The sequence below is a fragment of the Myxocyprinus asiaticus genome, chromosome 12 (genome assembly GCF_019703515.2).
Source record: "Myxocyprinus asiaticus isolate MX2 ecotype Aquarium Trade chromosome 12, UBuf_Myxa_2, whole genome shotgun sequence".
In the NCBI taxonomy this organism is placed as follows: domain Eukaryota; kingdom Metazoa; phylum Chordata; class Actinopteri; order Cypriniformes; family Catostomidae; genus Myxocyprinus; species Myxocyprinus asiaticus.
Window position 1 is genome coordinate 24,529,174 of NC_059355.1, and position 13,267 is coordinate 24,542,440.

Consider the following 13,267-nt stretch of genomic DNA (forward strand, 5'->3'; position numbering starts at 1 on the left):
CCAGGATATTTTGTGGTGTCATCTTGACAAGATCTTCTATTTATAATGCATATATCTGTGTTAAGGATGCTTATTTTCTATTGCGCCTACAAACTGACACCTACTGGCTGTAATGAGAACTGCACCCTAAAATAAAAAAATGACACTTAGGTGCTCTGCTCATAAATTTGTCACAGTATGCGAAACGCCCGTGGTATTCCGGTAAAGATGATATCTGTGAAGTGATTTGGTTGACACTGTTCTTGAAGTACATGGAGGTAGCTCTCATGCACCATTTTATCATTTCATCATCGTTTAATGTTGATCGAAATAAATCAGTGGCACAAAAAAAAAAAAAAAAAAAAGTGTACGTCTCGAAGGGTGTCCATCCAAATAATTCAAATTGTATGACAATTGTTTTATTGCTTGTTGTTAGCATTTGCATTTATTTGCATATAATTTGCACAACTTCCACGCTTCCCATTTTTTCTCAACATTTTTCACCTTCTCATTTACATACATTTCAACAAAGTGGTTTACGACGAGCACAACATTCAATGCTAAGTATCTGGGTTTATCAGAAAACGAAATCAATTGAAACTGGAAATGCTAATGTGTAATATATTAAAAAAAAAATTAAACGTACATTCCACAACTCTGACTTGGGTAAAATTATTGGCTTGTTTACATCAGCTTCCCAGACCGGGAAACGTTTCCCTCCATTGGAGAAATGTCATTGGTTAAGAAAACATCCCAGTCCGAAGAAATGATTTGATTGGTTATCACAGATATTACGCACCCGAGGCAAGGCGGAAGTCATTTTCTATTGGTCCGTACAGTACAGACACTACTCAACAAACAAGATAGGCTGAATCACTGTCGGGATGGATGCAGGTAAGAAATCAGCAAGGAAACGATTCCTTTACATATTCGGTCACCTGTCCGGGTCTCATGAAATTGTTAAAAAGCAAGATTCTTCATTCGACAACCAAATACGTGCCGGTTTTTGGAGAGGCGGCCACTACAGTTTGGGATTTTGTCATTAAATATGGTACATACATGTCCCAACTGCTGCCAGCTAGACATCAATATACCAAAAATCTGCTCTCATTTGAGGGATGGACACAGTTTTGTTTTTTAGATCTCACTGCACAAAAATGTCACGGCCATCCGTGCAAACATTTTGATTTTAAAGGCTTTGTTTTAAAAACTAGTGAGCTACCTGCTTAGCGTCTGGAACGCGTCCATATGATGACCAATAATGCTGTCTAGGTAAACAGCTCATTCGGTTTTGAGATAAAGGTTGCATATGTATGTCAGGTAGCACTTGAATTACTAGAGCTAGAGAGGCTGATGTAGGTTGTCCTTGTCATTTGTACTCAGCTGTTCTTCAAACCTCTAACAATAGATTTGCTAAGTAGTTGCACAGAGGTTTGTACACTGTGTCATGCCTCTAATTGTAATGTGACACAGAAAAAAAAAAAAGAGCAGCATATGTCTAAAGTAATGTCTTTGATTTTATGAGAAGAAACAAAGATTTTTAATGTCTCTAGTGGTCATAGGTGATCAAAATGTGATGAATGTTTTTGTTTTTCATCTAAAGTTTGTTCAGTCTTTTTTTAAATCACATCTCATTTTCCCCAAAACAGCTACTCTCACATATGACTCATTGCGCTTTGGAGAGATCGAAGATTTCCCAGAGACCTCAGAGCCTGTCTGGATTTTGGGAAAGCATTTCAGCGGACTAACAGGTAACAGTGTGAAACATTTGTACTATTTGTGCTGTTGTCTCTAGTTTTGGCATCTAAAGAGATTTGCATTTCTTTGTGTCTCAGAGAAAGATGAGATTCTGGCTGACGTCACTTCACGTTTGTGGTTCACTTATAGAAAGAACTTCCACCCAATCGGTGAGAGTCATAGTCATCGGACACTGTCTAATGCCCCCATATAATTATTCACTTGCATAGTCCATTTAGCTTTTTTTCAGATGGTTTAACAGATGTGATGTTACAGGTGGCACTGGGCCCACTTCAGACACTGGCTGGGGCTGCATGCTCCGATGTGGGCAGATGATTCTTGGGGAGGCCTTGATCTTCAGGCACTTGGGTAGAGGTAAGTCGGCCACAATGGAAAACCTCTATTTTATATATTTTGAAATGATCTTCATCTAAATCCTGACTAGTTTCAATAATTACACTCTAGGCTAGCTGACTCATGACTCCAAGTAGCTTTTAGAGAATTTATTAGCCTAGGAATTCATATACAGGTGCATCTCAATAAATTAGAATGTCGTGGGAAAGTTCATTTCAGTAATTCAACTCAAATTGTGAAACTCGTGTATTAAATAAATTCAATGCACACAGACTGAAGTAGTTTAAGTCTTTGGTTCTTTTAATTGTGATGATTTTGCTCACATTTAACAAAAACCCACCAATTCACTATCTCAAAATTAGAATACATAAGACCAATAAAAAAAACATTTTTAGTGAATTGTTGGCCTTCAGGAAAGTATGTTCATTTACTGTATATGTACTCAATACTTGGTAGGGGCTCCTTTTGCTTTAATTACTGCCTCAATTCGGCGTGGCATGGAGGTGATCAGTTTGTGGCACTGCTGAGGTGGTATGGAAGCCCAGGTTTCTTTGACAGTGGCCTTCAGCTCATCTGCATTTTTTGGTCTCTTGTTTCTCATTTTCCTCTTGACAATACCCCATAGATTCTCTATGGGGTTCAGGTCTGGTGAGTTTGCTGGCCAGTCAAGCACACCAACACCATGGTCGTTTAACCAACTTTTGGTGCTTTTGGCAGTGTGGGCAGGTGCCAAATCCTGCTGGAAAATGAAATCAGCATCTTTAAAAAGCTGGTCAGTAGAAGGAAGCATGAAGTGCTCCAAAATTTCTTGGTAAACAGGTGCTTGTTTTGGTTTTCAAAAAACACAATGGACCAACACAAGCAGATGACATTGCACCCCAAATCATCACAGACTGTGGAAACTTAACACTGGACTTCAAGCAACTTGGGCTATGAGCTTCTCCACCCTTCCTCCAGACTCTAGGACCTTGGTTTCCAAATGAAATACAAAACTTGCTCTCATCTGAAAAGAGGACTTTGGACCACTGGCAACAGTCCAGTTCTTCTTCTCCTTAGCCCAGGTAAGATGCCTCTGATGTTGTCTGTGGTTCAGGAGTGGCTTAACAAGAGGAATATGACAACTGTAGCCAAATTCCTTGACATGTCTGTGTGTGGTTGATGCCTTGACCCCAGCCTCAGTCCATTCCTTGTGAAGTTCACCCAAATTCTTGAATCGATTTTGCTTGACAATCCTCATAAGGCTGCGGTTCTCTCGGTTGGTTGTGCATCGCTTTCTTCCACACTTTTTCCTTCCACTCAACTTTCTGTTTACATGCTTGGATACAGCACTCTGTGCACAGCCAGCTTCTTTGGCAATGAATGTTTGTGGCTTGCCCTCCTTGTGAAGGGTGTCAATGATTGTCTTCTGGACAACTGTCAGATCAGCAGTCTTCCCCATGATTGTGTAGCCTAGTGAACCAAACTGAGAGACCATTTTGAAGGCTCAGGAAACCTTTGCAGGTGTTTTGAGTTGATTAGCTGATTGGCATGTCACCATATTCTAATTTTTTGAGATAGTGAATTGGTGGGTTTTTGTTAAATGTGAGCCAAAATCATCACAATTAAAAGAACCAAAGACTTAAACTACTTCAGTCTGTGTGCATTGAATTTATTTAATACACGAGTTTCACAATTTGAGTTGAATTACTGAAATAAATGAACTTTTCCACGACATTCTAATTTATTGAGATGCACCTGTACTTTCCCACCCTGCACCCTGAATGTACAAATTGTTCAATTGAGGCATTAAAATGTATCATTGTTGTCTGTTGTTGTGTGTTAGATGAAGATCAAATTTTGTAACCATTTGAATGCAGAAATCCATGTAAATCCTAGTGTTCCCTTTTTACTGCAACTGTACCTGTATGTTGTGTTTTATTAGACTGGAGATGGAGTCCAGGTCAGCGGCAGAGAGCGGAATATATCAGTATCCTCAATGCCTTCATTGACAAGAAGGACAGCTTTTATTCCATTCATCAAATAGGTACTTCTCAATTTAGCTGCCTGAATATTATACCAGCAAGACAATGGGGCTGCAGGAACTCACTTGAAGAGTACATCACTCTAGATGACTGATATGGCTTTTTCTTTTCTTTTAGCTCAGATGGGTGTAGGTGAGGGCAAGGGGATAGGCCAGTGGTATGGTCCTAACACAGTGGCACAGGTACTCAAGTAAGTGCCAAATTAGACTAATAGTAATGTTTACTTAAATTGAAAATGCTTTGTGTTTCTTGCTGATTAAGGAAGATGAAATATCAAGGCTTAAATGGTTAGTTCACCCAAAAATGAAAATTCTCTCATCATTTACTCACCCTCATGCCATCTAAGATGTGTATGACTTTCTTCTGCTGAAAACAAAGACTTTTAGAAGATTATCTCAGCTCTGTAGGTCCATTCAGTGCAAGTGAATGATAGCCAGGTCTTTGAAGCTCCAAAAAGCAGATCAAGTCAGCATAAATATAATCCATCAAACTGCAGTGGTTAAATCAATGTCTTCTGAAGTGATCCAGTTGGTTTTGGGTTAGAACATATCAAAATATAAAAAATTTTTAACTGTACATCTCGCCATTGTACACTGATGAGCCAAAACATTGTGACCACCTGCCTAATATGCTGGTGGTCCTCCGTGTTCTGCCAAAACAGTGTCGAAACGCCAATGCATGGACTCAACAAGACCTCTTAAGGTGTCCTGTGGGATCTGGCACCCAGATATTAGCAGCAGATCCTTCAATTCCAATAAGTTGCGAGGTGGAGCCACCATGGATCAGACTTGTTGGTCCAGCACATCCCACAGATGCTCAATCGGATTAAGATCTTTTGGTAGAATTTGGAGGACTGGGCAACACCTTTAACTCTTCATAATGTTCATCAAATCGTTCCTGACAATGTTTGATGTGTGGCAGGGTGCATTATCCTGCTGAAAGAGGCCACTGCCATCAGGGAATAACACTGCCATGGTCTGCAACAATGTTTGGGTTGGTGGCAAATGTCAAATTGACATCCACATGAATGGATGGACCCAGGGTTTCCCAGCAGAACATTGCCCAGAGCATCACACTCCCTCCACCGGCTTTTCGTCTTCCCACAGTGCATCCTAGTGCCATGACTTCCCCAGGTAAACGGCACACACGTACACTGTGATGTACGTTCATGTGATGTGAAAGAAAATGGGACTCATCGGACCAGGTGACCTTCTTCCACTGCTCCAAGGTCCAGTTCCAACGGTCGCGTGCCCATTGTAGGCACCTTGGGCACCCAAAACACTGTCGCCGGTTTGTCTCTCCTTGGACCACTGTCAATAGGTACTCACCACTGCTGACCGGGTGCACCCCACAAGCCTTGCCAGACAACCCAGTTGTCTGGCCATAACAACTTGGCCCTTGTCAAAGTCGCTCAGTTCTTTACTCCTGACCATTTCTCCTGCATTCAACACGTTGACTACGAGAACTGATTGTTCGCTTACCATCTAATCTACCCAGAACTTGACATGTGCTCTTGTTAGGAGATGATCAAAGTTATTAGCTTCACCTGTGAGTGGTAATAATGTTTTGGCTCATCAGTGTAGCCTCTAGGCACTATCATGATTTCAAGCTCGATTACACTTCCTATAACACAATCTAGCACTCTGCGCATGCGTCCAAGCACTAGGAAGTGTAATTGAGCTTGAAATCATGATAGTGCCTAGACTCTGCAATGGCAAGATTTACAGTGAAAAGGGAGTTATATTTTGGTCTGTTGTCACCCAACACCGACTGGATCACTTCAGAAGACATTGATTAAACCAATGGAGTCTTGTGGATTACTTGAATGTTGCCTTTATCTACTTTTTGGAGCTTCAAAGGCATGGCCACCATTCACTTGCATTGAATGAACCAACAGAGCTCTAAAATGCTTCTAAAAATCTTTTTTTGTGTTCTGCAGAAGAAAGAACGTCATACACATCTGGGATGCATGAGGGTGAGTAAACGATGAGAGAATTTTCATTTTTGGGTGAACTATCCCTATAGTTAATAATAATTTTTAAACAATGTTGTATTGGTTGGCCAGTGTTGTTTCATAGTGCTGTTGTTTCTGTGGTCATCCAGGAAACTGGCAGTTTTTGACTCCTGGAGCCGACTGGCAGTTCATGTAGCTATGGACAATACTGTGGTCATAGAGGAAATCAGTGAGTTCTCTTTCATAGTTTCTCATAAGTGAGGAAATGTTAATGTAAAGATCTATTCTACATAAATCCCCCAAAGTGAGGTTTATGTCAAACCAGGCTTTCATTTATCTAGGATCCCTTTAGTTGTTATCAGAGACCTCGATTAGTACTAGGATTGTTTAACAATACATGTAGGAACTGGCTTATAAGAGAGAGGACATTGTTCCTTCATTTACGATTTTTCACATAGTAACTCCTATTTCAGGATCTTAGTGACATAATTAATCACATGTCTGACACATGGATTTGATCATTGTTTCTACTCTTGTCTGTAGAGAGGTTGTGTATGCCATGGCTGGACTTTGATAGGGGAGCATGTGCAGCTTCTGAAGAGCCTCGGGAGATGAATGGAGATCTGGAGGGGGCTTGTGCTCTGGCAGACGAAGAGACTGCTCTGTGGAAACCTCTTGTTCTTCTGATTCCTCTAAGACTGGGCCTTAGTGACATCAACGAAGCCTACATTGAACCACTCAAGGTAAGTATTTAATATCTGTTGTACGAATAGGTGTGAGCACTCAACAACTTTCTGTTAAGGTTAGTTGCTGAAACCTATGTGTTCAACTTTATTTTCATATCTTATCCACAGCAATGCTTCATGATGCCTCAGTCTTTAGGAGTAATAGGTGGCAAGCCGAACAGCGCTCACTACTTTATTGGCTTTGTAGGTAAGCAAAGTTTATTAGGCTAAACCCATCTATGCCATTAGTCACAAAGTAGTCTGGAAGTTGATCTGTGGTGTAGACATGAAGTAAATGTTGAAAGCTATATGGCAGTATATTCTATTTAAAACTGCATCATGCTTCTCTTATTGATGCCATCCTGCAGGTGATGAGCTGATTTATCTAGACCCCCATACCACACAACCAGCTGTGGAACCGAGTGAAGATGGTCAGTTCCCAGACGACTCCTACCACTGCCAGCATCCTCCCTGCCGAATGCATATCTGTGAGCTTGACCCCTCCATTGCTGCTGTAAGTAGTGCCTTGTGCAACGCAAACACAAATTTCAATTTCACCAAACACCAATTTAAACATTTAGACCTTACCAGGGAAGTAACTAGGTAAAAGTAGCAAAACTACTAAACTAACAACATTTTCCAATGGTGTACCAGTAGTTCAGCTATTTTCAAAATAGTGTAGCTTGTCCGTAAAAAGCTACATTTCCCAACAAGCATCACTGTTTGCACACGCAGCTTGACAGCCAAGCAAGTTGCGCATTAATAAAACTTTCTCTCCTAAACTGTCCTCTCTTACATGTGTGTAGTGTTGGAAAGTCTGACTCATTATGATGAATTGGTTTGTTCAGATATTTCATGTAAAAGAACAGATACAAAAACAAACAAACAAAAAAAAACCATTATGATTTGAGTCCCTTCTTTGTATTGTGGATCATCTGTTTATTGTTCAAAAACCTTCATTGTTTTTGTGCCAGAAATATTCTGATTAAATAATAAATTATATAAATTGAGTTATATATTTAAAAATATATTGTCCTATTAAAGAGCACCTATTATGGGTTTTAAACATGCCTAATTTTGTTTTAAAGGTCTCATACAATAGATTTACATGCATCCAAGGTCAAAAAACACTTTAAATTGCTCATAATTTAAATTGCAGCATTACCTTTTTCCCCCAGTGTCAAAAACGACTCGTTCAATGATCCATTCTAAAGGATTCATTCTAAACTCCTTTCAGAGAGCCTACTCTGCTCTGATTGGTCAGATGTCCCAGTCTGTTGTGGTTGGTCTACCGCTTAGTGTAGTGTTTGAGGGCGGGTCAAAGCTGTTCGCAAGCAGCCAATGAAGACCAGAGGCGTTTTTTTTTTGTTACCAAATTACGTAGGTTAGTACAGGAATTAAGTCTGGAATTACTAACGACTCGTTTCAGGTGTTCAGAATCGGTTCTTTCTTTTGGGAGTCAATAACTCCATTTGTCGTGCACTTTGAGTTTTGAAACTTTGCAGACTTTTTTACATTTACAAACAGCTATATAACACACTACATGAAAGGTAATATTTGATAAACCATAATAGGTGCTCTTTAAGTCCTTTCAATGCAATGTAGTTAACTACTTTTTGTGTGTAGCTATCTATTTTGTTTAAAGAGATACTTTACAGTATATTATGAGTAACTTGTAGCTTCCCCAACACTGCACGGTTGTACTGAATTGTTGTTAAGTGCTAAAGTTTTTTTTTTTTTGTGTGTGTGTGTGTGTGTGAAAAACATTCAACTCCTTGGATTAAGTTGCCAGAGTTTACAAATTTCACTGTATGTGCATTAACATCTGTACTAAATTTGTCTCTCAGGGCTTCTTTTGTCAAACAGAGGATGATTTTGATGACTGGTGTGCACAGATTCGTAAGGTACTTGGTCATTCCATTTTCTAGCTAATTATTGCTCTTATTTATAGTAGCTTCTGTTCACTGTCATTGTTGTCCTAGTACAGGTTTCAAACTGTAGAGGTCTTCCTATGTTTGAATTAGTGGACAGTCAGCCATCCCATCTAACTAGTGCCGATGTACTTAATCTCACTCCAGGTAACTTCTTATACTATGTGTTTTCTATATATTCAAAATGCTGAATGTTCACATGGCCACATACACACTGCAAAGTTTTGGGAGTGACAACCCCTAAATTACTATTCCGTGTGTATACAGGATTCACTCAAGAAGTGGCGAAGATTGATGCTGATAACTATAGCAATGTTTTGGCATCTCACTGCTATAAATGAACACCTTTGGTGTTAACTATTGACAGAGGTGCAGCAAATGCAGTTGTCACTACATTTGTCTGGAGCGAAATTGATTCCAGAATGTGGTTTTCACTCTAGTAAATGACTGAGTGACAACAGTGTATAGCTGCAGTGTGTATATGGTCAAGAAGCTTTAATGCTTACAGTATATTTAGTGTACACAATTATAGGTATATTTTCTTACCCTCTATATATTTCTTAACAGAATTCTCTGATTCAGACCGGCTCGAACGTTTCTTCGATTCTGAAGATGAAGAGTTCGAAATCCTGTCTTTGTGAAGAAAGATTACTTTTGCAAGACTTTCAGAATACTGTGGTAGAACCTCCTAAGAGGACAGAGGAGTGAGAGAAGAGAAATACCACTGATGAGTGTGGTATTTGGTGGCATATTCACAGCTTTCTTCTTAAACTGCTAAACTGATTGTCCTGTGTCAATTGAGTGAGCCAAGGTCAAGGGTCACAGGCACTCAGGATCATCACTATGTGCTTTGTCGCATTTTATGTGTATCCATATTGAGTCTTAACACTATAGATTTATTTTCAAGTTTTATGGTGCCTTTTTACCATCTTAACTTAACCACAGGTTTGCCATAACACACTTTTTGGTTTTGGTTGAGAGCACTGCTTATTGGATCTGATTAGGCATTTACTCTCAACCAATGAAAGTCAGTGAGATTTTGGACCTGTATCGACTTGTAAATGGCAACCAAGGAAGGTTGAGCATTTACAGACTGGGTAGGTTGTGTAATTATACAGAACTTTTTTTCTTCATGTTAATAATCTCTGTACACATGTTTATTTTATGAGTATTTATTTAATCAATAAATGTAAAAATACATGAATTATTCACTTGGTTTTTAATCAGGTCTATATGAAAACCTTTTCTATAGCAATTGGAGATTTGTTCATCTCCACAGATCTCCAATTGACTGATTCTCTGATAATCTGACGATGTCCTCACTCAAAAGCTTAATATCTTTGTGCACCTCTTCTATGGTCCTGGCAGCATCAATCACCTAACCAAGAAAAGGAAAGAAAGTCAAAATAATAGACATCCATTTGATGCAGGAACAAAACTATTACAAGATAAATGATTATATACTGTAAAAGTACAATATTCAGTATTATATTCAAATAAATCACCTTCCAGTTGACCGATTGATCTTCCATGAGCTTTTCAAACCTTTGCTGAACTATGCGTTGAAAAGCACTCGTTTCATACCGTTCAATTCCATATTCTCCACGGTTTGCTGCAACATTAGGACATAGCTGCAAAAACATTACCAGGTCCGGCTTTGGAAGTCCCACCTCTGGATGCTTGCACCACTCCAGAGAGAAGCCCTAAACCCACAAGACCGTTAAACTGAGGTCTCTACATATGCTCAAATTGTGTTGCTGTTTACTAAAAAAATTAATAAAAAATGTGATGCCATTGTGCACATTTTAAAATATCCACATAATTTATACACCCATGTTTTTTGTTTTTTTTTTACTTTTTATGTCAGAGTTGTAGTAACACTCACAGGCTTGGCACTAGTGAAAGCCACTCCTGAAAATGCATAGCGGTCCACCACTAGAGTAATGCCTTGTTCCAACTTCTGTTTCATCAGAGGCCTGAAGTGAGAAAAGAGCTCTGAAAAAGCAGACTTAACACACATTGATCAGCTTTTGACAGAGAAGTATAATCTCTCACTGCAGACACCCCATTCAGACATGACCAAAGGACAGTGCAAATTTTAGTTAACCCATGTAAGATCAATATATGGGCCAATCAATATGACGTTCCTGTGCGTATGTTTCACTGGATTAATAGTGATAACCTACACCATTTCCCAGCGGTTTGCTGAAAAGAGCAGATGGACAGTGTGATCCTCCAGATTATTATTCTTCTCCAGGTATGCACTAATGACCTGGCCAATCTTAGTGGTTCTATCTGGATGGAAAACAAGTTATGCCGTCAGTACAGAACAAAGACTGTGTCTCGAATCCAAGTGAGCAGTCTGCTTAGACAAGATTTTTGATCATCACAGGCGTGCTCTAAGCAAACAGCATTTATGGACCAAAATCCTGTGACGTCATGTGCACTCAAAGTAGGATATATCCTATTGCTAGCAATTAATTTATTACTTAATAAGAACTATTGTTCTTTGAAGCATATACATACTGACAAGAACTTGTAAGATTCACTTTACACTTTCAGAATTGCGGTCTGTCTAGATAATAAACAGTTGCTATTGGATGGCCAAGGACGGGTCCGTGATGTTACCGGGAAAACGCATCATTTCTGCGGCTCGTCCGTTCTGCTGTAACGCCTGCACGAGTTTGTGACACTGTGTGGTTTTTCCGGCTTTGTCTACTCCCTCCAACACAATCAAAGCTCCTCTTCTGCAAGACATCGCTCTTCACAAACAAGACACTTTAAAAACAGTACGTAAACGTAAGCAATTTGGACACAAACAGTGATCACTTTACGCGGTTCTTTTCTTCAAAAAAAAAACAAACGAACTATATCCGGTCCGTCCTCTTCTACGGTGCACGAGAATCGTGTCCTTATTCACAGTAGCGCCATCTTTGTGAGGGATTGACTAACGGTCTCTTCAGTGGCACAAATGGTATAAAGCTCCTAGATCACATCTGATTTTCCACAACTCATGTTGTCTAGAGTTCTTTGTATACTGAATGTTCTTAGTCCAAATATCTGTCCGAATATCCATGTTTTGTCCCCGGAACAATCCAAAAACACTTTAGACAGCAGTACAGCCCATTGAAGAGACTAAGTCTATCCCTGTCAGCCTAACCTGTTAAAAATCAAAGATGGTATTTCCAGGTATTATAGACCTCCTTAGTAGATACATGTGAAAAATTATGATTTTTGATTCTCTGTTCGAGAGACATTCATTTCACAAAACAGTCATTCTGCAGTTAAAATTAGGCTTGCTTGAGCATTAAGTGTTGTTTCAAGTTCTGGCTTTCGTGCGTGGACATGTTTTTAAATTGTCAATTGGTATTACTAGTTAGCTGCGACATAATGTATGATGCCCAAAGGCACAGGGTGTCCTATTCATTGTGAAACTGTGTTTTCTTAATGGCACAAATCACACCGAAGGCCTAGACTTTAAATGCACGGCCCACCACTGCTCAGATCTAACGGCAGACTACCACTGGGCGGACACAGAGGAAAAGGTAAGCATTATCCACCTACGTCCCGTGATGCTTAGAGAGAAATATGGGCTTTACTTCCATTGTCAAGTTAACAGCTGTTGTTGCGGCGTACGTCCATTCATTCTTCCATTGTGGTGTTGGGATTTTGAGGAGAGCGTGTATGATTTTTGTATGGACATACTTCAGTCAATATATATATCAGTGTTACTGAACGATAATAAACTGCAAAAAAGTAATAAAGACAAAGAAAGCATTAATAAAACAGGCACGCTCTTTCTCCCAGATACAGTTGAGATGTAATCTAAGCACAAACACAACATATCCAGCAAAATTATTGGTTGTTTAGTGGAGTACCTGTGTTAGTTCAGCTTCAGATGTGTGTGCTAATCATCTTGTTACCCTACATGTTCAAATCAAACAGACACACTGTGGAAGAGCTGTGAAGTTCTCATCCTTGGGTATGTAATTGCTTTTTCAAGTTTTCCGATCGGACGGTTATTTCCTTTAAAATCCACATGAAAATGTAAATATTTGTTTGGCAGGTGATTGACTGATGAGATGTGGTGCTTCACTGCTGCAAAACGCTTTAGGACGTCATTTTAAACCTCAAATGCAATGTGGTTTTTGACTACCTCTGTATGTGTTTTTGTGATCCAATCACAAAACATTTTGGCTAAAATAGGCTAAAATGAGCACTGCAAATGTAAAAGCCTCACGTTATATTTATAGATTTATATTAAAATAGTCATAGTTACTGATGCTTGAGTTGTATTGCTCCAGTACACATGAGGACATGAAAACATGATGTTGCCTTTCACCTGGACCAAACTTGTTCCTGTCAAGACTAAACAACATTAGACTTCTATCTGCATTTATCTACATTAGATGGGTGTCTACTTACATATGTTCACTTAAATAGGTGAATGCAAATCTTACTCATTGTAAAAAGCGGAATATTGCAAGAGTAAAGAACCTTATTTAAGAAATGTTAATTGCACTGAAATAAAAATTCCACAAATTTCACAGTGCAGCACATGTAAGT

The 13,267-nt window shown here is 39.3% G+C and overlaps 2 protein-coding genes across 2 annotated transcripts; one reads left to right on the forward strand and one right to left on the reverse strand.

The window, feature by feature from the left end:
- Positions 1-794: 794 nt before the first annotated feature.
- On the forward strand, positions 795-9,901 carry LOC127448754 (cysteine protease ATG4B). Its single transcript, XM_051711596.1, has 13 exons — positions 795-873; positions 1,629-1,730; positions 1,815-1,886; positions 1,993-2,091; positions 3,992-4,093; positions 4,209-4,281; positions 6,195-6,274; positions 6,589-6,788; positions 6,900-6,978; positions 7,139-7,284; positions 8,618-8,674; positions 8,758-8,848; positions 9,269-9,901. Exons 1-13 carry the CDS (start codon positions 864-866, stop codon positions 9,340-9,342), a joined length of 1,185 nt encoding a protein of 394 aa, XP_051567556.1. The 5' UTR covers positions 795-863; the 3' UTR covers positions 9,343-9,901.
- On the reverse strand, positions 9,858-11,581 carry LOC127448758 (thymidylate kinase-like). Its single transcript, XM_051711600.1, has 5 exons — positions 11,330-11,581; positions 10,888-10,996; positions 10,587-10,677; positions 10,207-10,404; positions 9,858-10,079 (listed from the first exon to the last, which is right to left on the reverse strand). Exons 1-5 carry the CDS (start codon positions 11,457-11,459, stop codon positions 9,969-9,971), a joined length of 639 nt encoding a protein of 212 aa, XP_051567560.1. The 5' UTR covers positions 11,460-11,581; the 3' UTR covers positions 9,858-9,968.
- Between the last annotated feature and the right edge of the window lie 1,686 nt (positions 11,582-13,267).

Bases quoted from the DNA above. Each gene is read 5' to 3' on its own strand.
- LOC127448758 (XM_051711600.1), bottom strand. From the start codon at position 11,459: ATGTCTTGCAGAAGAGGAGCTTTGATTGTGTTGGAGGGAGTAGACAAA. The intron at 10,405-10,586 runs GTGAGTGTTACT...TTGTGGGTTTAG, and splicing joins CTTTCACTAGTGCCAAGCCT to GGCTTCTCTCTGGAGTGGTG. The intron at 10,080-10,206 runs GTGATTTATTTG...TTTCTTGGTTAG, and splicing joins ATCAATCGGTCAACTGGAAG to GTGATTGATGCTGCCAGGAC.
- LOC127448754 (XM_051711596.1), top strand. The intron at 1,731-1,814 runs GTAACAGTGTGA...TTTGTGTCTCAG, and splicing joins GCATTTCAGCGGACTAACAG to AGAAAGATGAGATTCTGGCT. The intron at 4,094-4,208 runs GTACTTCTCAAT...CTTTTCTTTTAG, and splicing joins TTATTCCATTCATCAAATAG to CTCAGATGGGTGTAGGTGAG.